General features: G+C 38.0%; 1 protein-coding gene across 1 annotated transcript; it reads right to left on the bottom strand.

Annotated features, from left to right (window-relative positions):
* Positions 1-8,089: 8,089 nt before the first annotated feature.
* Positions 8,090-17,016, bottom strand: LOC130455601 (cysteine-rich secretory protein 3-like). The gene is made up of 3 exons (XM_056806309.1): positions 16,924-17,016; positions 8,660-8,815; positions 8,090-8,627 (listed from the first exon to the last, which is right to left on the bottom strand). The coding sequence occupies exons 1-3, from the start codon at positions 17,014-17,016 to the stop codon at positions 8,199-8,201; spliced, it is 678 nt and encodes a 225-aa protein (XP_056662287.1). The 3' UTR covers positions 8,090-8,198.
* Between the last annotated feature and the right edge of the window lie 9,390 nt (positions 17,017-26,406).

A 26,406-nucleotide genomic window follows, 5' to 3' on the forward strand; every position in this document is an offset into this window, starting at 1 on the left:
GAACACTTTTTCACGTGCTTATTAATGGTTTTAATTTCTTTAACTGAAAGCTGCCTATTCATATCCCAAGCCCATTTATCAATTGGAGAATGCCTTGGTTTTTTGTACAATTGATTTAGCTCTTTGTAAATTTGAGTAATTAAACCTTTGTCAGATGTTTTTGTTATGAAGATTGTTTCCCAATTTGTTGCTTCCCTTCTGATTCTAGATACATTGTTTTTGTTTGTACAGAAGCTTTTTAATTTGATGTAGTCAAAATTATTTATTTTACATTTTGTGACTCTTTCTCTAAGTCTTGCTTGGTTTTAAAATCTTTCCCTTCCCACAGGTCTGACATGTATACTATTCTGTTCACCTAATTTACTTATAGTTTCCTTCTTTGCGTTCAAGTCATGCACCCATTCTGAGTTTATCTTGGTATAGGGTGTGAGGTGTTGATCCAAACCTAATCTCTCCCACACTGTCTTCCAGTTTTCCCAGCAGTTTTTAACAAATAGTGGATTTTTCCCCAAAGCTGGGGTCTTTAGGCTTGTCATAGACTGTCTTGCTGAGGTCACTTACCCCAAGTCTATTACACTGATCCACCTTTCTGTCTCTTAGCCAGTACCAAATTGTTTTGATGACCACTGCTTTGTAATATAGTTTGAGATCTGGGACTGCAAGACTACCTTCCTTTGTATTTTTTTTCATTATTTCCCTGGATATTCTTGATCCTTTGTTATTCCAAATGAACTTTGTTATGTTTTTTTCTAATTCAGAAAAAAAAAAAGGTTTTTGGAAGTTCAATGGGTATGGCACTAAATAGATAGATAAGTTTGGGTAGGATGGTCATTTTTATTATATTAGCTCGTCCTACCCATGAGCAGTTAATGTTTTTCCAATTGTTCAAGCCTAGTTTTAGTTGTGTGGAGAGTGTTTTATAGTTATGTTCATATAGTTCCTGTGTTTGTCTCGGCAGATAGATTCCTAAGTATTTTATATTGTCTAGGGTGATTTTAAATGGAATTTCTCTTTCTAATTCTGGCTGCTGAGATGAGTTGGAGATATTAAGAAATACTGATGACTTATGTGGGTTTATTTTGTATCCTGCCACTTTGCTAAATTTGTTGATTATTTCCACTAGCTTTTTGGTTGATTCTCTAGGATTCTTTAAGTAGACCATCATATCATCCTCAAAGAGTGACAGCTTGGTCTCCTCATTGCCAATTTTAATACCTTCAATTTCTTTTTCTTCTCTAAATGCTACTACTAGTGTTTCTAGTACAATGTTAAATAATAGAGGTGATAATGGGCATCCTTGTTTCACTCCTGATCTTATTGGGAATACATCTAGTTTATCTCCATTGAAGATGATGTTTGCTGATGGTTTTAGATATATACTGTTTATTATTTTTAGGAACGACCCTTCTATTCCTATACTTTCTAGTGTTTTTAATAGGAATGGGTGTTGTATTTTATCAAAGGCTTTTTCTGTGTCTATTGAAATAATCATGTGATTTTTGTTGGTTTGCTTGTTGATATGGTCAATTATGTGGATGGCTTTCTGGATATTGAACCAATCCTGCATTCCTGGTATAAATCCTACTTGATCATAGTGAATGACCCTCCTGATCACTTGCTGGAGTCTTTTTGCCAGTATCCTGTTTAAGATTTTTGCATCTATGTTCATTAGGGACATTGGTCTATAGTTTTGTTTCTCCATTTTTCACCTGCCTGGCTTTGGAATCAGTACCATATTTGTGTCATAAAAGGAATTTGGTAGAACTCCCTCTTTACTTAATATGTCAAATAGTTTGTATAGTATTGGGATTAGCTGTTCTTTGAAGGTTTGATAGAATTCAATTGTGAATCCATCAGGCCCAGGGGATTTTTTCTTAGGGAGTTCTTTGATGGCCTGTTGGAATTCTTTTTCTGATATGGGATTATTTAAGAATTGTATTTCTTCTTCTGTTAATCTAGGCAATTTATATTTTTGTAAATATTCGTCCATATTGCCTAGATTAGCATATTTATTGTCATATAATTGGGCAAAGAAATTTTTAATGATTGCCTTAATTTCCTCTTCATTGGAGGTAAGGTTCCACTTTTCATCTATGATACTGTTAATTTGCTTTTCTTCTTTCCTTTTTTTAATTAGATTGACCAGTATTTTGTCCATTTTGTTTGTTTTTTCAAAGTACCAGCTTCTAGTCTTATTTATTAGTTCAATAGTTCTATCATTTTCAATTTAATTAATTTCTCCCTTAATTTTTAGAATTTCTAATTTGGTTTTCTTCTCGGGGGGGGGGTTAATTTGTTTGATTTCAAGTTTTTTTATTTGCATGTCCAATTCATTGATCTCTGCCCTCCCTAATTTGTTAATATATGCACTCAGGGAAATGAATTTTCCTCTGAGTACTGCTTTGGCTGCATCCCATAAGGTTTAAAAGGATGTCTCATCATTGTCATTTTCTTCAATGAAATTATTAATTATTTCTATGATTTGTTCTCTAACTAACTGATTTTGGAGTATGTATCATATTATTTAATTGCCAATTGATTTTTAATTTTGCTCTCCATGTACCCTTACTGATCATTATTTTTATTGCCTTATGATCTGTAAAGGTTGCATTTATTATTTCTGCTCTTCTGCATTTGAATGCCATGTTTTTATGACCTAGTGTATGATCAGTCTTTGTGAATGTGCCATGTGTTGCTGAAAAGAAGGTGTATTCCTTTCTGTCCCTATTTATTTTTCTACATAAATCTATTACCTCTAATTTTTCCAAGATTTCATTCACTTCTTTTACCTCTTTCTTATTTATTTATTTATTTGATTTATCTAAATTTATAGTGGTTGGTTCAGATCTCTCACTAGTATAGTTTTAGTATTTCCTCCTTCAGTTCTCCTAGTTTCTCCATTAGAAATTTGGATGCTATACCATTTGGTGCATACATGTTGATTAGTGATATTTCCTCGTTGTCTATACTCCCTTTTATCAGGATGTTATTTACCTTCCCTATCCCTTTTAATCAGCTCTATATTTGCTTTGACTTTGTCAGATATCATGATTGCAACTCCTACCTCCTTTCTGTCAGTTGAGGCCCAATAGGTGTTACTCCAATCTTTAATTCTGACCTTATGAGTATCTACCCGTCTCATGTGTGTTTCTTGAAGACAACATATGGTAGGGTTTGGGGTTCTAATCCATTCTGCTATTCGTCTACATTTTATGGGTAAGTTCATCCCATTCATGTTCAAAGTTATGATTGTCACTTGTGAATTCCCTGGCATTTTGATATTCTCCCCTAATTCTGATCTTTCTTCTTTTGCTACAACCTTTTAAACTAGTGGTTTATTTTAAATCAGTACCCCTAGACCCCTCCCATGTTATGCTTCCCTTTATGGCCCCTCCCTTTTTGTTCTCTTCTTGTTTTGGGGTTTTTTGGGGGGTCTGATAATTTCCCTTCCCCCTTTCTTTCCCTCCCTTTTTGAACTCCCTCCCCCCTATGCCCCTAAGTTTTCCCTTCTCCCTTACCATGTTGGATAAGATAGAATTCAAGATCCCAATGGATCTAGATGCTCTTCCCTCTCAAAGTTGATTACACTGAGAATAAGGTTTAAGTGATACCAATTAGCACTCTCTTCCTCTCCTTCTTATAAGAGAATTCTTCCCCTCCCCTTCCTGTGTGTATCTTTGTGTAACAAAGATTATTCTATTTAATTTATTTCTGTTTCTTCAAGTATATCTTGGTACCATCATTGATTCCCCCCTCCCTTTTTCTTTCTTTTTGTTTTTTTCTCTCCAAATCATCTTAATGCCCCAATCTTTCCCTCTGAGTGATTCTTCTGATTACTCTATTAATGCATACAATTTTTGAGAGTTACACATAACATTATCCCCATATTTTAACATATATAATTTGATCTATTGTAGCCCTTATAGAAGGGAGTTTGAATAAAAGAAAAAACACCATTTTTCTCCTTTTCCCTTTTTTTCATATTTACCTTTTCATGTTTCTCTTGCTCTTTGTGTTTGGATGTCAAACATTCCACTGAGTTCTGGTCTTTTCTTAATAAATACTTGGAAATCTTCTATTTTGTTGAATGCCCATACTTTCCCCCTGGAAATATATAGTCAGTTTTGATGGAGAGCTGATTCTTGTTTGAAGACCCAGTTCTCTTGCCTTTCTGAATATTGTGTTCCAGGCTTTGCTGTCTTTTAGCGTGGCCGCTGCCAGGTCTTGTGTAATCCTGATTGGTGCTTCTTTGTATCTGAAGTTTCTCTTTTTGGCTTCTTGTAAGACTTTCTCCTTAGCTGAGAAGCTCTTGAATTTGGCAATTACGTTCCTGGGGGTTGTCTTTTGGGGATTTAGTATAAAGGGTTTTCTGTGAACTCTTTCAATGTCTATTTTGCCCCCTTCTTCAAGAGCTTCAGGGCAGTTTTCTTCCATTATTTCTTGTAGTATGGCATCAAGATTTTTGTTTATCTCTGGTTTTTCAGGTAGACCAATGATTCTCAAATTGTCTCTCCTTCCTCTGTTTTCCTGGTCTGTCACCTTGTCAGTGAGATATTTTATGTTTTCTTCTAATTCATTAATTTTTTTACTTTGCTTTATTAATTTTTGCTGTTTTGCAAGATCATTGTCTTCCAGTTGCTTAATTCTGATCTTTAAGGACTGGTTTTGCTTTTCAATTTGGTCTGCCCTGCTTTTTGAGGCTTCCAACTATTTCCCCAATTGGAAGTTCTTGTCTATCAGACTGTTGACTTCTCTGAATTTTTCCCCATTTTTCTTGCCAGAAGGTTTCCATCTTTTGGATAAGCTCCAATTTGAGTTCTTCCAGAGCTTGTGGACAATTTCCATTTTGGGGGGGGAAGGTTTTGATTTTGTATGAATTGCATCCTCTTTTTCCTCTGTAGCCTGGGTTTTCCCTCTGTAAAAGTTTTCAATAGTCACTTTTTTCTCTTTCTTCTTGGAGGGTTGGTCTTGGGCACAATGAGTGACCACCTTTGGTGGTTTTCCCTTTCCTTTTTAGTCAGGAATCTGAGTAAGATGGGCAGGTTTTCTGTGGAGTTATGTGGCAGGGTTTTTGCCTAACGCAGGTTCTGGCATCTTCGCAGCATCTGCAGTTTGCTAGCATAACCACAGTCTGTGCTCTCCCATGAGCAGGGGTCTCCTGTGAAACTGCTCTGAGGGGTAGGTCCCTGGCAATCCTTGTCAGTTCCCAAGGACCCTGGTGTGCTCCCCACTCACTACAGCAAGGAGCGGGGATTTTGCCTCAGGCAGGCTCTGTAGTCTCCACAGTGTCTGCAGTTTGCAATAGCACCCATGGTCTGTGCTCTCCAGTGCTCAGGGGTCTCCTGTGTAACCACTCTCAGGGGTAGGCCCCTGGCAGTCCTAGTTAGATCCCAAGGATGCTGGTGTGCCCCCCCCCCACTCACTACTGAGATGTCCCTTGCTCACTCGCTGTCTCTGGTGAGCATGCTGGTCCCAACTCTGGTTCCATAGGTGAGGTGGGCGAGGGTAGTTCAGATCATGTTTGGGTGCAAGCTTTTTCTCCTTCTTATAGTGTGGAAATGCTCAAATCCCACGTACCTTCATTACTGCTCCCTACTGTAGAGTCCCTCCGTTCTTCCAAAGATGATTTTTATGTTCTTTTGAGGTAGTCCATTTCTTTGGGTGCTGGGGAGAGGAAGCTATTCACATCTATATTGCAGCCGTGTTTACCTAGAAGTCTCTTCAATACATTTTTGAAATATGTAATGCAAACCTTCAGCTAAAACAAATCCTAAATACTCCATTGGGACCCACCTCTGAACTTTCAATTTTGAAATCTTGTGTCCTCTTTTATGTAGATTCTATTAAGAGATCTTTGCTATATTCTTGGCATGCTTCTGCATTTGGCAAGGCCAGGAGTAAATCATCCACAAAATGAGTTAATTGGCTCTCCTTAAACTCAATATTTGCCAAATCTTATGTTAAATTTTGGGAAAATAAAGTTGGGCTTTTTACATAACCTTGAGGCAAATGGCACCATGTATATGAGACCCTTTCCAGGTGAATGCAAAATTTTTTTTGGAATCTTCATGGATGGGCTTTGGAAAAAAGGCAGAACAAAGATCTACTACTGTAAAGTATTTAGCTTTGCTATGGATAGAGGAAAAATAGTTGATGGATTGGGAACAATCAGATGTCTTTTCATTATGTGTTTATTAATAGCTCTCAAATCTTGACCAAACTGATTTACTGGTTTTCCATTTTCATCTAATTTCAGTTTCTTAATAGGCAAAATAGGTGTATTATATTCTGATTTGCAGGGGATTCTTACCTTCTGTTTGAGTAAAGAGTTTATCACTGGGGCAATTCCCTCGATTGCTTCCTTTGCTAATGGATACTGTGGAATAGATGGAGGTAGACCACCTCTCATTCTAATCTAGACTGGAACATATGATTGATATTATTTAAGTTACAGAAAAAGTTATAATGACATCATGAAATACACATTAGAATTAATTCTGCAAACTAATTGAAGCAACTTATACAAACTCTTTTTGTATTATGTTCTTTGAAAACTGAGTTTTCATAGTTAGCTCAGGACCAATGATTGTGAGCTCAGGAACTTAGAATGAAGCATATGGTCAAATTTCAAAACCAATTTCAATCCATTAATTTTGAAAAGAACATTATTATTAGAAGAAATTTAAAAAGAGATGATCATAATTCGTACTCTTTTCCTATAACTGATCTAGGAATTTACACCAGAGGAAAAGTTTTTTATTGTTATTTTTTAAATTTCAGAGTGCTGTTATATTTAAAATGGTTGATGTTGTAAACTGTAGTGAGTTAAAATGGTGGAAGATAAAAATTATGCTAGATATAAGATAGGGTGAGTAAATTGTGACCGCAGAAAATATGTTTCACTACAGTGTTTTGGTTTTTAAATCAAATATAAGGTGGTCACCAGGGAAATATTCCCAATTATTCAATATGCCCAAGACAACTGGGTTTTATAGAGAATTTAATTAATAATACAATGAGTAATCAAAGAAAGAGAGAGAGAGAGAGAGAGAGAGAAAGGAAATAAGTATGAAGGGCCTTAAGCCAACATGGCCTAGACCTGAGTCTTAAGAGAGAGAGATCAGTCAGTTAGTCTTTTATCACTCACCACAAGGTCTGCCTAAGCAAGGGTTCTAGGGACACCAGGCCAGCTCCATCTCAGCTGATTTCACCAGAGAAAGTTCCAGCCAGAGTCCTCCTCAAAGAGAGATCCAGCCAGAGACTGTTTTAAAGGGCCTCTCTCCAGAGCCTCCAGAGGGACAGAGTCCCCTCAGAGGAGCTCCAGCGAGACCTCCTTAGAGATTGTCCTCCAAGAGCTTCCCTTCTCCAGAGCCTCTCTCAAGAGATTCTTCCCAAACGATCCTCATAAGAGCTTTCTCCAAAAGTGTTGTCTCCTCAAGAGCTTCTGCTTTTTTATATAGGGGTTTTTTCTCCTATGTCACCTCCCCTAAGTCCTTACATCTACCAATCACTGTAGACATTTTCCAAAGGACTGCCCATCTGAATTCCTGCTAAGTCAACTAATCTCCTCAGTAAGTCTGAACCAGAAAAAATGCTGCTGTGTTGACTAATCCCCTCAGTAAGTCTGAACCAGAGAAAACACAGCTGAGTCGACTAATCTCATTAAGATAAAACTTGCCCGACCCTTTTAGGTACCTAACATCCCATTGTATCAATTCTAAAAAACAGGCATGGCTCAAAGAACTCCTTGCCTTATTATAAGCATGGGTCCAATCATTGTTTAGCAAGGAGTTTTCTCCCCTAAAGCAGTCTTAAGTATGGGTGGAGTAGAGGTCCTCCCATTTCTGATCCTGGCGAGTTCTCACATCGAAATGGGGAATGTTTCCAGTAGGGAATTTGTTCCAATAGAGGATTCCTCAATGTGGAAATTTTTAACATTCACAAGTCTGAGAAATTTCAAGATTTATAGTGCTAATTTAAAAACATCATTTATAGGACACATGCAAACCTCTAAATGATTTAATGAAAAGAAAATGATGCCCAGGATCAAATGACTCATTAATTTCTGAAACTAATTAGGAACTAGTATCTTACAGCTTCACTGCAAGTATATTACAATTTTTAAATAACCATTACTATTATTACTTTGTTCCAGTTATCTATATTGATGGAATCAAATTTTAATAGATTTGATTGGGTCACTGACAGGTAACCTTATAGTTGTTCTTGACAAATTCATGTTGGCAGGAAACTTGATTTTTCAGGTCTTCACAGTTTGCAAATTTATTGGTGTATAGACAGGGATGGGTGCACAGGTTGTTACTACAGGAATCTGGGCACTTGTCACAAGATGCTCTTATTTCATAAAAGTAATCAGGCCTGTAATTTCCACCTGGGCAGTATTGGTAAACATAATAGTACCAGAAAGACACATCAGGGCAATGGGCCATTGCACATATAACTTTGAAAGATGAATACCACACTATCTGTGAATAATGTTCAATTTGTCCTTTTGGGTTAGTTCGTCCTTTTTCGTAATCAAAATTTGAAACTTCATCATACCAATCTTGGATAACCTTTGGCCATTCTATGGGAATAGTTGACATAAAGAGATTTTCACCATTTTCCTATTTTTCTATTCTCTATCACATTTGTTTGCCCGGGACTGGGCCAATTCTTGTGCTTCTGGGTTCCATTTCATCTTTAACATGTTTCTTGCAGGAGGTGAGACATTTGCTCTCAGGTCATTGTGCTTATTCACTATTTCCTCTTGGATAATCTTATTCTTAGTTGATAGTAATTCAAAGGATGGATCCTGAGTATAATCACAAGATGAAAGCAATAGAGTAATAGAGTAGTTAAGCAGAGCAGCACAGGCAGTAGAATCATTGCTGCTTCAGAAAGGCTGGAACTTGATGAGGTGAATGGGTCAGGTTGATGTCATATAACCTGAGGGTTATATTTTCTTTGAAACATTAATAAGTTTGCCCTTTCCCCCAGTTTCTGTAAACCTTTCCTCATTTACCTCATATTTGCATTCTGGCTCACCAAGCTGTTATAGTTGATTAATGTGGTATGAGGTTGATGATGGGTAAATAATATTGTATAGGAGGTTGATAATTAATGTTAACAGGAGTCTGATAAACCCTACAAAGATCAATTTGGTACACCACCAACACTGTTTGTTCTAAAGAGAAGTATGGATAGGAAAATGGAGGAAGGATACTGGGAGATTACAGATCTAAGATTATATTACTATGCCTATATTAAAACCCCCCTTCCCTTCCCTTCCCTTCCCTTCCCTTCCCTTCCCTTCCCTTCCCTTCCCTTCCCTTCCCTTCCCTTCCCTTCTTCCCTTCCCTTCCCTCCCCTTCCCTTCCCTTCCCTTCCCTTCCCTTCCCTTCCTTCCTTTCCCTTCCCTTCCCTTCCCTTCCCTTCCCTTCCCTTCCCTTCCCTTCCTTCCTTTCCCTTCCCTTCCCTTCCCTTCTTCCCTTCCCTTCCCTTCCCTTCCCTTCCCTTCCCTTCCCTTCCCTTCCCTTCCCTTCCCTTCCCTTCCCTTCCCTTCCCTTCCCTTCCCTTCCCTTCTTCCCTTCCCTTCCCTTCCCTTCCCTTCCCTTCCCTTCCCTTCCCTTCCCTTCCCTTCCCTTCCCTTCCCTTCCCTTCCCTTCCCTTCCCTTCCCTTCCCTTCCCTTCCCTTCCCTTCCCTTCCCTTCCCTTCCCTTCCCTTCCCTTCCTTTCTTCTCCTCTCCTCTCCTCTCCTCTCCTCTCCTCTCCTCTCCTCTCCTCTCCTCTCCTCTCCTCTCCTCTCCTCTCCTCTTCTCTTTTCTTTTCTCATTTTCTTTCTTTTTTCTCTTTTCTTTTTAATTTCTTTTCTCACCCTTACCATCTGTTTTACAATCAATACTCAGTACTGATTTCAAGCCAGAAGAGCAGTGAGGGTTAGGCAGTTGGAGATAAATGACTTGCCCAGTTGTCACACAACTGGGAAGTGTCTGAGGTCAAATTTGAACCCAAGTCCTTATGATTCTAGGTCTGACTCTATCCACTGAATCTCCTAGACTGCTCTTCTAGGATGCTTTTCACATCTGTAACATTAAAAACTCTAGATGAGTTTTTATCTCATCTCATTTAACTGAGATGGCTCCAGATGATCCTTTCAACTCTAACTTTTATGATCCCTACACACCATCCCCCATTCCTGGGCTGCCTTCTATTTTCACCACTGTGTCTCAGAATCTCCAGTTTCCTTTAAAGCTCAGCCCAAGCCCCACTAACCACTTAGAGGCAAGCCTATCGTTCCCTTAAATTGACTGTAAACCTTTTGAGGGCAGGAATTTGTTTTACTTTTTGTTTTTGTGCCTGTAGAACTTAGCACAGTGACTGGTCCATAGATACGAAATCCTCCACTTAGTCAAGAAAGGGGTTATCATCCTCTGTTTTAATAAATGCTGCTATATAAATTACATTTGCCCCACCTCAGGTCATGGAACATCAAATGAAACTAACTCCAGTGAAATTCAAGAAGCGTAAAAAAACCAAGCCATATGAGAAGGCATTTTTGGCTCTGCGAGCTTAAGACATTTTTAATACAAAATAAGGAAATTCCACTGTGTGATTTGGGGGAAAGGAAAGGAAACTAGAAGGTGGCACCCTCACCATTAAAGTTAGGGCTGGAGACTGCATCTAGAATTTCATTTTTGTAAGGAATTCCCAGATAAAGAAATTCCCGCTCCCAGTGCAGACTGGCACCTTCTTCACAACGTCTTAGAGTTGCCTAGAACAGGGGCCAGCCAACTGTGGCCCAAAGGATAAATCCACTCTGCTACCTGCTTTTGTATTGCCAATGAGCAAGAATGGTTTTTGTATTTTTAAATAAATATTAAATTTTATTTTATAAACTTTTATTACATTAAATAAATATATTAAATGCAAAACCCATTATTAGCTGACAGAGTACAGAAAACTAGGAGTTTGCCTAGATTTGGCTCCAGGGTGAAGTTTGCTGACCTCTGACCTAAATCACGCACCATAATGCGCCAGTGAAAAATCAAGGCCACTGTGTAGAATGGAAAGAGTCTTGGGGTGAAAGTCAAGAGATCTGAGTTCTCTTTTTGGTTCAACCACTAATAAGCCTGGAAGAAGTCACTCTTCCTCATTGAGTCAGGTTTCTCATCCATAAAATGCATTTAACTAGATGATCTCAAAGATCCCTTCGTACTATAACATTCTGGAATTCTGTAATAGTCAACAGATGGAGATGGAGCAGCCAACCAAATTCGGAATTAAAGGGAGGGAAATGACCAAATTTACTATGTGTAAAGGGTAAAAAACACGTTAGCCAGAAAAGAATTGAAACCACTGTTGAGCTTACTCAACTTCCAGAATGACCAATAGACCCATTTTACTGGCAATATCCTGTTCCCATTTTTTTTTTGTTTTTAAGATTTGAGCTGACATGTCAGAATTTGCTGAGTCAACTCTCTAAAAAAGGAACCTGAAATTTCTTTACAGTCCAAGGGCATTAAAATGTCAATAGTTATTGGCAGTATGAAAATGGGCTCTGATACATTTTGACTGTGTGACCCTGATCAAATCAATTATCCTCTTAGCACTCCAGGCCAGTGTTTCTCAAACTGTACTGAAAGGAAGCCTGGAATCCCTGTGTTGTTGTTGTTCTTTTTTTTAAATAAACCTTGTGTCATTTGTTAATAGGCATTAAAAATAATAATTTTAGTAGATTCTACAATAAGGATCCTGTCAAAATCTTCTTTTAAAACGAAGAGTTCTACTACTGTAGAAAAGTTTAGGGGCAGTTAGCACAGTGGAAAGAGTTCCAGGCCTGGAGCCAAGAGGACCTGGTTTCAAATGTGGCCTCAGACACTTCCTAGTTGTGTGATCCTGGGCAAGTCACTTAACTCCAACTTATGTAGGCTTTACTGCTTTTCTGATTCTATGGCAAAAAGTAACAGTAGTCAGGAAGAGACAGAGAGAGAGAGAGAGAAGAAAGAAAGAAAGAAAGAAAGAAAGAAAGAAAGAAAGAAAGAAAGAAAGAAAGAAAGAAAGAAAGAAAGAAAGAAAGAAAGAAAGAAAGAAAGAAAGAAAGAAAGAAAGAAAGAAAGAAAGAAAGAAAGAAAGAAAGAAAGAAAGAAAGAAAGAAAGAAAGAAAGGAAGAAAGGAAGAAAGGAAGAAAGGAAGAAAGAAAGAAAGGAAGAAAGGAAGAAAGGAAGGAAGGAAGAAAGGAAGGAAGGAAGGAAGGAAGGAAGGAAGGAAGGAAGGAAGGAAGGAAGGAAGGAAGGAAGGAAGGAAGGAAGGAAGGGGCAAAAAAGTTACTCCTTTTAGACCACTGTCCTCAGTAATATAAGTAACAGAAAACAGATGAATGACACAATTTTTACAAGGAAGGGAGAGAAAAAGAGAGAAAGAAAGAAGGGAAAAAGGAAAGAAAGGCATGAAAGTGGGGAAAAAAGGCAGAAATGCAAGAAAGGCTTGAGGTCTATTGCTCTTGGCAATACTTTCAAGTTAGAAAGTTATTTTTAATTGATGTAATCAATCATGTTAATAGTTTTCCTCATATTAAACCGTCCCTGATATGGGAAATGGCTAAACAATCATGGCATGTGGTTGTGATGGAATACTACTGCTCTGTAAGAAATAATGGGCATGTTAATTTTGGAAAAACATGGAAAGACCTACATGAAATTATGAACAATGAAACAAGCAGAACCAAGGGAACATTAAACCCAGTAACAGAAATAGTATTTGAAGAATGACTTGTATATGTCCACCTCCAGAGAAAGGACTGATAAATAGAAATGCTAGACATAGTTTTGTGTGTGTGTGTGTGTGTGTGTGTGTATATATGTGTGTGTGTGTGTGTATATACATATATATATATCTTTTTTTCAAATGATGACTTTTTTCTCTTTTATTTTATTTTTATTTTATTTAATTAGTCAATTTAGAATATTTTTCCTTGGTTACAAGAATCATGTTCTTTCCTTCCTCTCCCCCCCACCTCCTCCTGTAGCTGATGGGCAATTCCACTCATTTTTACATGTGTCATTGATCAAAACCAATTTTCCTGTTGTTGACATTTGCATTAGGATGTTCATTTAGAGTCTACATCCCCAATCATATCCCCATCAACTCATGTGATCAAGCAGTTGTTTTTCTTCTGTGTTTCTACTCCCACCAAATGATGACTTCTTTAATGGGAGGAGAGAAGGGAGGGAGTTAACTGGGCATTTTAATGTAACAAACAGATAAATAATTTTTTAAAAACTGAAAATTGTGAAAAGGTTATGGTAGAAGGAGTTTCTACATCTGAGAGTTCCCTATATTAATGAAATCACAGATCTAGTCTCTATCTCTAAACCTATTCATTCAGTAAAGATTGATTAAACACCTGTCCATGAAGACAGCATCATGACAAGCACCAGGGGAGATAGGAAGCTGAGTTGTAGTTATAGTTCCTACTTTCATTGAGAATAATGCAGGCAATGTACATTATAAACTTTAAGGCTCTAATATCTGTGTTGGTGAACCTGTGGCACACATGCCAGAGGGGGCTGCTCCCCTCCCCCTTTCCACCACATTGGAGGACATTTCTCCCATTACTCACCCCCATGCCCAGTGGCCCAATGGGAGCACTTCCTCCCTCCACTGTCTGAGAGGTGGGGGGGGCTCATATATGGTGTGAGGGTTGCAGTTTGGGCACTCAGTTTCTAAAAGGTTTACCATCACTGCCCTATATAAATGCCTGTTATTATTACAGACTAGTAAGAGATGACATCAACATAAATAACTACCAGACTCCAAAGTTATTTACTGAGTGCTATGTGAGTCAAGGAATAAGGTTGTTCCATGGGGGAGGGGAGGAGACTTTAGGAGGAAAGGATAAGGGAACAGAGATTTCATTTGACCCCTGACCTTTATAAATTAAATTCTAGTGGTCAGTTTCCATTTGAATCAAATCATAACTTTTATTAAGAGCTTTTCTATGTGATACACTCTGATAAATTCTTAGGACACAAAGCAAAGCCAAAACAGCCCCTGCCCTCAAAAAGCTTAGAACCTAATGGAAGAGAAAACCTATAAACAACTATGTATAAACAAGATATGCATGCATGTATATGTATTATATATGTATATATAATAACATGGAGTGGGGTTTTAGTTGGGGCTTGAAAAAAAACAGGAGGTACATATGAGGAGGGAAAACATTCCTGGTATGGGAAACACCATTAAAAATTTGTAGTTTAGGGGACAGCTGGGTGGCTCAGTGGATTGAGTGCCAGACCTAGAGATGAGAGGTCCTGGGTTCAAATCTGATCTCAGATACTTCCTAGCTGTGTGACCCTGGTCAAGTCACTTAATCCCCATTGCCTAGCCCTTACCACTCTTCTGCCTTAGAACCAATACCTAGTATGGATTCTAAGACAGAAAGTAAGAATTAAAAAAAAAATAAAAACTTGTGGTTTAGGGAGATGGAGTGTCTTGTTCAAAGAACTACATGTCACTAGTATTTTGTGGGAGAGGGAAGAATAAGGTGTTAGAAGAGGAGAAAGAGAGGAGCAGGACAGTTTCTGGAGGACTTTTAATAGTCAAAAAGAGGATTTCATATTTCATCCTGGAGCTGCTAGGGAGCCCCTGGAGTTTACTGAATCAGGGAGGAGGGGGAAGAATGACAGTCAGACCTTCACTTTAAGGAGATCACTTCGATAGCTGAGTGGAAGATGGCTTGTAATGAGATTTGTGCAGGGAGAACAACTAATTAGGGTTTTGCGATTGTCCAGGCATGAGATGATGAGAGTTATCCGAGGTGAGAAAGGAACACATAGAAACAAATGTTACGACCATAGAATGGACAGGACTATGGATGGTAAAAGAGAGAGTAATTGAAGAAGATACCCAAGTTGTGAACCTGAGTGCCTGGGATCTTGGTGATGATACTCAAAAGTAATAGAGAAATTGGAGAAAGGGGAGGGTTCAGGGAAGAGATAAGTTCAGATGAGATGTGTTGAGTTTGTGATGTCTGCAGGACATTCAGTTGAAGATATACATTCCACAACTAAAAATTAAAGACTGGAGGTTAAGATTAAATATATATACTTGAGAATCATTAAAGCGATTATAAAGAAGTTATCATTGAATCCATGGAAGCTGATGATATTATCAAGCAAAATTGTGTAGAGGGAAAAAAGGAAGAGGGTCCAGATAAGAACCCTGGAGAATGTCCACGTTCCAGAGACACACCATGGATGAATATCTAACAAAAGAAACCAAGAAGGAGCTCTAAGGCAGGTAGGCGAATCAGGAGAGTAGTGCCTTGAAAACCTAGAGAGAAGAGTAACAGACAGTGTCAGGCTATAGAGAGGTCAAGAAGAATGAAGACTGAGAAAAAGTAATCCAATTTAGCATCTTGTTCAGTCATTTCAGTCATGTCCAACTCTTTGTTACTCAATTTGGGGTTTTCTTGGCAAGGATGCTGCAGTGGTTTGCTATTTCCTTCTCCAGCTCATTTTTTCAGATAAGAAATGGAGGCAAATAGGGTTAAATGACTTGCCCAGGGTCACCCAGGTAGTGTCTGAGGAAGATGAGTCTTCCTGACTTTGGGCCCAGCACTCTATCCACTGCGCCACATAGCTGCCCAGATTTGATATTTAATCATTCGCAAGTTGCAGTTTCACTTGATAAGTTTGGAAACCAGACTGCAAAGTTCCATTGTAGTGGGAGGGAAGTAAGTAGAGACATTGATTATAGATGACCTCGATCGAGATTTAACTGCAAAAGGGAGGAGAGAGAGCATGAAAGCTAGTGAGGATGGATTGAGTAAGGATTTTCTGAGGATGGGGGAGATGTGGGCATGTTTGTAGGCGGTAGCAAAGTAGCTAGTAGCCAGAAAGAGACTGAAAATTAGTGAGAGTGGTGATTATAGCAGGGACAATCTTGTGGAGAAAATGGGATGGAATGAGATCACTTGTGCATGTACAGGGTTTGCTTTGACAAGAAAAAGAACCCCATGATTTTGTGAGATGGGGCAAAGGAGGAGATAGTAGCGGAAGGCAACTGAGTGATCTGAGGTAAGGGAAGAAGTTGGGGCTTTGGGGAAATGGCCTCAATTTTCTTTCTGAAATATGAGATGAGATTCTCAATTGAAAGGTTAGTGGCAGAAAGGAGTCATGGGAAGTTTGGGAAGCATGAAAAGGTTGGGGAAAGCTGCTGTGATGATGGAAAATCACTTAGGGAAGCAAAAAATGATTGACTTGAAGCTGTGAGGACCCAGTTGAGATTATGTAGCATAAAAATTTGTGGTGGACCCAGGCAGCATAGTTTTATGTTTTTCTTCAGGTTCATTCAACAGTACTTAAATAAGAGTTCAGACAGCAGATTGTGGGAATAATACAAAGCTGGGCTTGCCAGAGAAAGAATAATAATAGGATAAGGGGACAAGGTTCTTCAGAGAAGACATAGAGTTGAATTTGCCAAAGAGTCAAGTTAGGGAAAGGAGGACAGTGTAGTCAGGGCAGAGCCTGGGAATGAACTAAGGGGTGGAAGGATTGAAAGATGTGATGGTGAGGGCAAATGTGATTCAGAAGGCACTTAAGAGCTTAACGTGCTTCTGGAATATTATGAGAATCAGCTCTCCCTACAGGGCCCTATTCATATCACAGGACATAATTTGTTAGGCACCTTCTCTAAGGTTCTCATAGCATCATCCACTTAGAGATGGTCATCCAACCCTATCATCTGACAGAAGAACACTCTTTTCACTCTTCCATACTCTCACTATATTTCTAGTTCTCTACCTTATTCAAACCTTAACGAATTAAGGAATCTCTCCTGATTCCTTACCTAAAATGAAGAGATAGACCTGGTGTCTGGAATATGACAATTAAGCCAAAAGACATGTCGGCTCTTTACCAGTCGGAAATACTTCTGGTATGCCTGACGTTTAAGGACTGAGCTGGCTAAAATTAAGAAAACGTCATCATCAGGTTGGTTGCAAGGTAACATTTTGGGCCAAGCAGTCTTTGAGGATGGTCTACACAGAGGAGCTGTGGTCTATGGTGGTGGATGGAATACCCTCAGATATCATGTTCTTCCAAGGTCCTAAGTCCAATGAAGACAGATTATTTCCCACTTATTTTCTTATCTCTCCCCTACCCATAACATTTAGCATAGCATAATAATAATAGTTAGCATTTATATCAGTTTGCAAAGTACTTTAGATATATTAATTCATTTGATCCTCACAATAAAACTGGGAAAATATTCTTTCCACTTTATAAATGAGGAAACTAAGACTGAGAGTCAGTAAGGTTTTCTTTCCCTTTTTCTTTTAAAATTTCTTTTAAATTAAATTAAACTTTATTATTAATTTTAAGTTTATTGTTATTATGAAATTATATTAAAATAATAATTTTTATTACTTATTGTTTACATTTATTTTTAAACATTTACCTTCTGTCTTAGAATCAATAGTGTTTATCAGTTCCAAGCAGAAGAGTGATAAGGGCTAGGCAGTAGGGGTTATGTGACTTGTCAAATCACACAAGTAGGAAGTGTCTGAAGGCAGATTTGAACCCAGGTCTTCTGGGTCCCAGGCTTGGCACTCATCTATTGAGCCACTTAGCTGCATCTCAGGTTTTCTTGAGTACAAATCTAGCACTCTATCCACTCTGCCACCCAGCAGCCTCAGGGTGGGTGCTCAAACATATGCTGAATTGAATTTAAACTTTCTTTTGGTTGTTCTAATTTGGAATAAACAGGATTTGGAAAAGGATTGGTGAAAGTATTCTGTATACTTACAAGTGTTCTTGTCCCCAAACTTACTAGACAAGTTCTATTTAACATATGAGCCTTTTACCTTACAAGACAAATACTCAAACAAAAAACCTGGGGGAAATCAGTGCCTATAATTCCAGAGACCGCTCTCCAGGGTCCCTAAGGAAAGGCTTCCAGCTCTTTCCACATTTGAAGCCCTGAGGATCAAAGACTGGCCAGGCACGAAGGGTTGGTCTGAAGTTGGGAAACTCGGACAATTGTCACTTTCCTGTGTGGACATCTGAGCATGTTAATTTCTGCTTGGTAAGTCAACCGCTCTTGATTGCTGGGGAGTGTATATCTTGTGTCATGGGGGCAGTAGGATAAAATAATGTCCCTGATGCCTACCTCAGGAAGCTGGGAGAATTAAAATTAATATGCAGTACTCCAAGTACTATATATTTATTAGATTTGTTAATAATAAACTTGAAGCAAAAGGAAACTAAAAGGCGAAAGTCAAGAGTGAGCTCACCCAGTCTCTCACATGGAAAAAAGAGCAAGAGGGAGGAACCACAAAATTATATACACACACATAACAAGCACAAACATGAACAAAAGGGAAAGGATTCTTAGGACAAGAAAAGAATTCTGGGAGATGGAGTCCAAATTTTTCTAATTATACAGAGCCCACAGTAGGTCTCCTTGTTTGTTCTGAATTGTTATCTGCTCCAGAGCCCAGGGATGGGGAAGTTTGGGGAGAGAGATGAGTAGGAGTGCTTTGGCTACAGTCATGTTGGGATGGGCTTGGTGATTGGGGGTGGAGAATGGGTCCTGTTTTGGTCATGGAGAATTTTGAGATTTCAGACACTTGCCCCCCCCCCATCTTTGTGGAAGCAGGGGTAGAAAGATGCTTTGCCAGAGGACAACAGATGTATGTTGTATGCACAAGTCTCTGTTTCTTGCATCCTCCTTTCTTTATCCCACTTCTTTTTCTCCCTCTGGGAGACCATTCGAGGTCCATATAATCCACAGAACAGATGTTGCAAAGGGAACTAAGATTTTTTTGTAGCCTTCCAGACAGATGGCAGCATGTTTTAGGGGTCAGTCTCTGTTGCAAGTGGCTTTGATCTACAACTTTATCTGCTGTAGTCAGAAATGAGTCATGGCCTTAGACATGGAGACCTTTAATGGGACCAGCACCAAGGAAGGAGTCAGAGAAGGAGCAGTGTACTGGATTCAGAGAGGGTTCAGAGTACTGGAGATGATGAGCAATTATTCTAGAGCACAGAGCTAGGAAGATTGACCTCTCTCTCTCTCTCTGTAGTCCTTGCCTTTCTACTGAAACTCTCAGGGCAAATGCACATCTCCCACTTTCTCCTTAATCTTTATCCACAACACCGAGGAATTGATGGTGCAAGACTGTCCCCCAGCTACCCACAAAAAGTATAAGGCTAAGTGAGATGGGATTTGGATGCCTCTGTGTAAAGTGCTTCCTGAAAATGGAACGTTTGACAATTTCTCTGTGGTTTCTCAATTGGACTGTGTCCAACTTTGCCAACTGAGAAAAATATAAAGACATATATGGACAGACAGTTAAGTTAGGAAGTTCTCCGATAGAGGCAGTTTCCTACAATTCTCCAATAAATCAGTCCTATTCTATATTACTGGGAGATCAATACTGAACCTGAATCAATGAAGGTTTGGCAGGGTGGACAATCTCAAGACAGGATCTTTGGCCCAGGCAATAGGGTCTTTCTCACTATTGGATTAAGGGACATGCTGCTTTTTTTGCAGATTTACAGAAAGCAGGACAATAGCCAGGCATGGGCTGTACAGCTAGTCCAGTTTCATTTTGGATTCCTGCCTACCAAATACCCATCATGCCCCAAGTTTGCCATAGCTGAAGGAGCGAGAGAGTAAATGAAAGGTACCGTGTTAGGCACTGTGAGTGATTCATAAAAAGTATAAGACCTACTCCCTGAGGCAGTTTGGCATATTATGAAGGAGACTGGTTTTAGACCAGAAGACCAGGGGACCCAACCAAACCTGTGATCTTGGGCAAGTCGATGAATTTCTCTGGTCTTCAGTTTCTCATCTATAAAAAGGGGAAGATAGACTAAATAATCGTCCATTTTAAAATACAATAGTATCCTTTGCCCACAGGACAATTACACATTCTACTCATTTCTTCATCTTTTTAAAAAAAAATATTTTTATTTCGTTACATTTGAGTTCCAAACTATTTCCTTCCTTCCCTCCCTCTTAATCTCATAGTAGGGAAGATCAACATTTGACACCTATATCTATATTTAGAAATAGAGATATATCTAAAACCATATAATAAATAGTCCCCTACATCAGTTCTTTCTCTAGAGGTGGATGGCATCTTCCTTCACAGGTCCTTGGTAGATGATTTGAATATTCATATAGCTCAGAAATAGCTTAATCATTCACATTTACTCTTTGAACAATATTGCTATTAATGTATACAATGTTTTCTCTTGGTTCTGCTCATTTCACTTTTTATTATTTCTTTTAAATCTTTCCATGCTTTTCTAAAATCAACCTGGTCATTATTTCTTAACAAGTTGTAGTATTCTGTCATAATCATATACCATAATTCATTCAGCCATTCCCCAATTGATGAGTATCCCTTCACTTTCTAGTTATTTGCCACTACAAAGAGAGCTGCTATAAATATTTTAGAAGATACAGGTTCTTTTATTTTTTTCTGATATATCCTTAGGAAACAGACCTAATTGCTGGGTCAAAGGATGTAGACAGTTTTATAACTTTGTATATAATTCCAGATTGCTGTCTAAAAACATTGGATCAGTTTACAATACCACTAACAGTGTATGTGTCCTAATTTTTCTACATCCCCTCCAACATTTGTCATTTTCTTCTTCTTTTATTTTAACCAATTGGATAGGTTGTGAGATGTTATCTCATAGTTGTTTTAATCTTTAATTAATAATGATTTAGAGCATTTTTTCCATTTCACTATATATAAAGCTCATCCCAAAACTATTTGTTCATTTTCTTTAAACATTTATCAATTGGGGAATAACTCATATTCTTAGAAAAGTTGACAAAGTCCTCTACATATATGAGATATGAGTTCTTTATTTGGGAAACTATCTAGAAATGTTTCCCCTAACTTTCTGATTTCCTTCTAATCTTGTTTACATTGGTTTTCTTTGTGCAAAATCTTTTTTTAAACTTCTTATAATCAAATTTTTCCATTTTACATCTCACAATCTTCTCTATCTCTTGTTTATTCATAAATTCTTATCCTATCCATACATCTGATAGGTATTATGTTCCATGTTCTAATTTACTTGTGGTATCTCCTTTTATATCTGGGTCATATGATCATTTTGACCTTATTTTCACAAATGGTGTGAAATATTGGTCTATAGCTAGCTTCTGCCAAACTACTTTCAAGTTTTCTCAACAGCTTTTACCAAACAGCGAATTCTTATCTCCAAATCTTGTCTACATTCATCAAAGATAAGATGACTATAATCATTTAATACTATGTATTGTATACTCTATTTTATTGATCTACCATTCTAATTTTTAGCTAGAACCAGAGAGTTTTGATTATGTCTGCTTTATAATACAATTTGAAATCTGGTACTGCTAGACTTCCTTCCTTTACATTTTTTCCATTTATTCCTTTGATATTCTTGACCTTTTAGTCTTCAAAATGAATTCTGTTGTCATTTTTTCTAACACAAATTTTTTTTGGTAATTTAATTGGTATAGCATTGAATAAGTAGATTAGTTTAGGTAGGACTGTTATTTTTATTATATTAGCTTTGCCCATCCATGAACAATTAATCTTTCTCCAGTTATCTTGGCAAGTATACTCCCAGGTATTTTATGTTATCTACAGTTATTTTAAATGAACTATCTCTTCTTTTCTTTTATTGCAAGGCTTTGTTCAGGATATATATATATATATATATATATATATATATATATATAAATGCTGATGTTCTATGTAGATTTACTCCTTTGCTAAAATTATTAATTACTTCATCTTGTTTTTTAGTTGAATCTCTAGATTTTCCAAGCACACTGTCATATAACCTACAAAAAAGAGATAGTTTTATTATCTCTTTACCATTCTGATTTCTTCAGTTTCTTTTTCTTCTCTTATTGTTATTGATAGCATTTCTAGCAGAAATTTTCAATTTCTAGCATCCTTGTTTCATTCCTGATCTTATTAGGAAGGCTTCTAGCTTATCCCTATTCTAGATGATGCCTATTGATGGTTTTAGGTAGATGCTTCTTATCATTTTAAGGAAAAATCCATTTATACTTATGCTTTCAAGTGTTTTTTAAATAAGAATGTGTTATATTTTGTCAAAAGCTTTTTTTAAAATATAGATGCAGATTTCCTTATCTTTAAGATGAAAAAACAATCACCAGGCATAGGAAGCAAAGTTAAAATTAGTTCAACTTGCTGTGTCTCATTTTCATTATCTGTAAAATGGGAACAATGTTTTATTATATAGACTAGCTGCCTTGGAGTGTATTTGTGAGGCACCGTTTGCATAAATATGAACAAGTATTGTTCAGGCCCTTCCCTCCTTACCCATCTGGTAGGAATGTAGTCATTTCACTTTTCTTTTTTTATAGCCTACATTCCTTCCTTCTGACCATATAATTCACTTTATAATCTTCCTCTTTCCAATTTAATGAATTATCTTCATTAAATACTACAGATCCATTTATTTAGGGTTTTTAAAAGCAAGCCCCATTTTGCTCTTGCTGGTATAATGGAAGTTTCTCAGGGGGAAATATGGGATAGGATGAATTGGTATAGCAGATCATTGACCCGAAGTGTGTTCTTCCCCACCCCAGCCACTCTCCCAAGCAACAATAGACAGTGGAGGATTCGTTTGTAGTTAGGCATCACACATGTATTTTTATAATTCCATATAGTTGCCCCTTACCATGACCAACACTGTGCTCTAGATGGAGTAGGTACTCAATAAATGCTTTTGGGGTGGGGATCCGAACTTAAGGGTCCATCTGAGGACCCTAGTTACTCTCCAGGCAAATCTCAAGACTAGAAAATATGAAAGCAGAGAGGAAAAAAGTGTAGTCAGAGAAGGGATGCTTACACAAAAAAGAAAACAGGACAAGCTTGTAAAAGTCTCCTTGAGCCTGAAAACTTATAAAGACCATAATTTCAGAAGCTATATTCATATAAAATTTTACAGTTTCAAATGACTTCTCCTCCCCCCCCTCCTTCCATGAAAACCCAGGATCCCAAAGAAGGAAAAACAAGTTTATACCTTTTCATTCTGTCCGTAAAACACTGAAGTTGGTGTAGCCTGCATCTATAACTCATGTCTGTAAAGCCTTGAGCAAAGCAGACGTGCTCAGGGACTCCCACATCCATTACTCAAAAGGACAGTGAAGAGTAAAATGGGGAACTGAAGGAAAACCAAGGGTTCCCGTTGACTTTTGTCTTGCCTATGACTTCCAAAGTGGTAGAATAATAGATTAAGAGATAATATCATGTAACTCCTTCACTTTAGATATGAAGCCTAGAAAAGTCAAGTAATTTCATGGATGTTAACCAGTACTATTGTTTGACAATTCAGCATTTTATAACCCTTGATTACAAGCTGAAATCGGTTCTAATTTAGAGCCATCTATGGTCTGTATTGGTTCCTGAACGTGGTCAATGCTTTTTTGGGGAGCTCCCTTTAGCTCCCCAAAAAACTCAATGGCTTCTCTATTGACGTCTGGCTGAGAAGCTACAGTAGATCCCTGATTTAGTGGTATGGAAATATCCAGGAGAGGGAATTCCCTCTAACTCTACAGATTGATGCCTTCTTTGAAATGTAGTCTTTCTTTTCTTTAAACCCTTATCTTCTGTCTTAGTATCAATTCTTAGGCAGAAGAGCACTAAGGGCAAGGCAATTGGGGTTAAATGACTTGCCCACGGTCACATAGCTAGGATGTGTCTGAGGCCAGATTTGAACCTAGGAGTCCTATCCTACTGTGCTACCTAGCTGTCCCCCAAAACTTAGAGTCTTAGAGAGTTGCCTATATCACTGAGAGGTAAGTAAATTGTACAAGGTCCCGTAATCAGCAAGTCAGGAGGAGGAGTTGCTGAATTTAGAACAAGCTCCCCATACTACACCCCATTGCCTCTCTGCAGGAGATAACATGATTATTCTTTACCATCTTTCTTAGTGTGGGGTTTCTTCTGTATAGAGCAAACTGTCCTGAAAGATAGGAACCAGGGACTTTGGACTGTTCTTGTAGCTAAATGGTCCATGAAATGACCAAGGCATTGCTAAAATTGGAAGAGAAAGATGGAGGAAGTAAATACAGTGTACTCATAAATAATAATGTATTCACCTGCAAGATTTTATTTCATTTCACCTTTTGGTCTCTGGGGATTTCTTCACCCTGATTCATTCTGGGATTGCTGCTTGGAACCCGCAGAATGACACTTAGAAGTAATTTTCCCTTTATAGTAATAACTGGTAAAGAAACTTACTCTGAATCAAATTAAAAATAATATGGATTACATTGAATTCACATAACAATAGTTCACATTTGCTATAATTATTCATTAATACTTTTTTATATTTTGTGGTCTGCTTCCACCCTCCACGTGCCTCTCTGTTGCCCTCTGTGTGATACTCATTTTCAAGTCGAGATTGTTGTGTGCCATGAATTTTCAGTCACACATCACTTCTAGCAGAATCCTGGGATCAAAAAGATGGGTCCATATTTTAGAGATAAGTTTGGAGTCACAAAAAGAGTTTTGTGCTTGCCCAAAGGCCATCCAACCCACTCCTCCAGCATGATTAATTCTGGGACCAACTCACTATTGATTTGCAAATATTGATAGGGGATTACTGAACAAAGTTTGGCACATGAATGGAATGGAATCCTGTGCTACCATGAGAAATGACACAAGGGAAGGTTTCAGAGAAATCTGAGATTTGTAGAAACTGGGGAAGAGCAAAGTTAGTAGAACCTAGACAATTTATTTTTATTTATTTTTGTTTTGAAATTTTATTTTAAATTTCAAACGTTGTTCCTTTTTTACAAAAATCATTTTATTTCCCTCCCGCCCCTCCCTCACCCCTCCCATAGCCGATGCTCAATTTGACTGGGTATCGCATGTGTTCTTGATCAGAACCTCTTTCCATGTTGTTGGTGTTTGCAATAGGATGTTCACTTTGGAGTCTATTTCCCCATTCGTATCCCCTTCAACCCATGTCATTAAGCAGTAGTTTTTCTTTAGTGTTTTTATTCCCACAGTTTTTCCTCTGCATGTGGATAGTATTTTTTCTCCTGTATCCTTCTAGGTTGTTCAGGATCGATGCATTACCAGCAATGGAGAAGTCCATTACATTCGATTGTACCACAGTGTCTCTGTGTACAATGTTCTCCTGGTTCTGCTATTTTCAGTCTGCATCAATTCCTGGAGTTTGTTCCAGTTCACATGGAATTCCTCCATTTCATTATTCCTTTGAGCACAATAGTATTCCATCACCAACATATACCACAATTTGTTCAGCCATTCCCCAATTGAAGGGCATCCCCTCATTTCCCAATTTTTTGCCACCACAAAGCGCAGCTATGAATATTCTTGTACATGTCTTTTTCCTTATTATCTCTTTGGGCTACAAACCCAGCAGTGCTATGGCTGGATCAAAGGGCAGGCAGTCTTTTATCACCCTTTGGGCATAGTTCCAAGTTGCCCTCCAGAATGGTTGGATCAATTCACAACTCCACCAGCAATGAATTAATGTCCCAACTTTGCCACATTCCCTCCATCATTCATTACTTTCCTTTGCTGTCATGTTAGCCAGTCTGCTAGGTGTGAGGTGATACCTCAGAGTTGTTTTGATTTGCATCTCTTTGATTATAAGAGATTTAGAACACTTTTTCCTGTCCTTATTAATGGTTTTGATTTCTTTTTTTTCTTTTAATTTTTTTTTAAACCCTTACCTTCCATCTTGGAGTCAATACTGTGTATTGGCTCCAAGGCAGAAGAGTGGTAAGGGCTAGGCAATGGGAATCAAGTGACTTGCCCAGGGTCACACAGCTAGGAAGTGGCTGAGGTCAGATTTGAACCTAGGACCTCCCGTCTCTAGGCCTGGTTCTCAATTCACTGAGCTACCCAGCTGCCCCCTAATGGTTTTGATTTCTTTAACTTAAAATTGCCTATTCATGTCCCTTGCCCATTTATCAATTGGAGAATGGCTTGATTTTTTGTACAATTGGTTTAGTGCTTTATAAATTTGAGTAATTAGACCTTTGTCAGAGGTTTTTGTAATGAAGATTGTTTCCCAGTTTGTTATTTCCCTACTGATTTTGGTTACATTGGTTTTGCTTGTACAGAAACTTTTTAATTTGATGTAGTCAGAATTACTTATTTTACATTTTGTGACTCTAAGTCTTGATTGGTTTTGAAATCTTTCCCATCCCAAAGGTCTGACATGTATATACTATTCTGTGTTCACATAATTTGCTTATAGTTTTCTTCTTTATATTCAGGTCATTCACCCATTCTGAGTTTACCTTGGTGGAGGGTGTGAGGTCTTGATCCAAACCTAATCTCTCCCATACTGTTTTCCAGTTTTCCCAGCA

Source organism: Monodelphis domestica, chromosome 7 (assembly GCF_027887165.1).
Source record: "Monodelphis domestica isolate mMonDom1 chromosome 7, mMonDom1.pri, whole genome shotgun sequence".
Taxonomy (NCBI): domain Eukaryota; kingdom Metazoa; phylum Chordata; class Mammalia; order Didelphimorphia; family Didelphidae; genus Monodelphis; species Monodelphis domestica.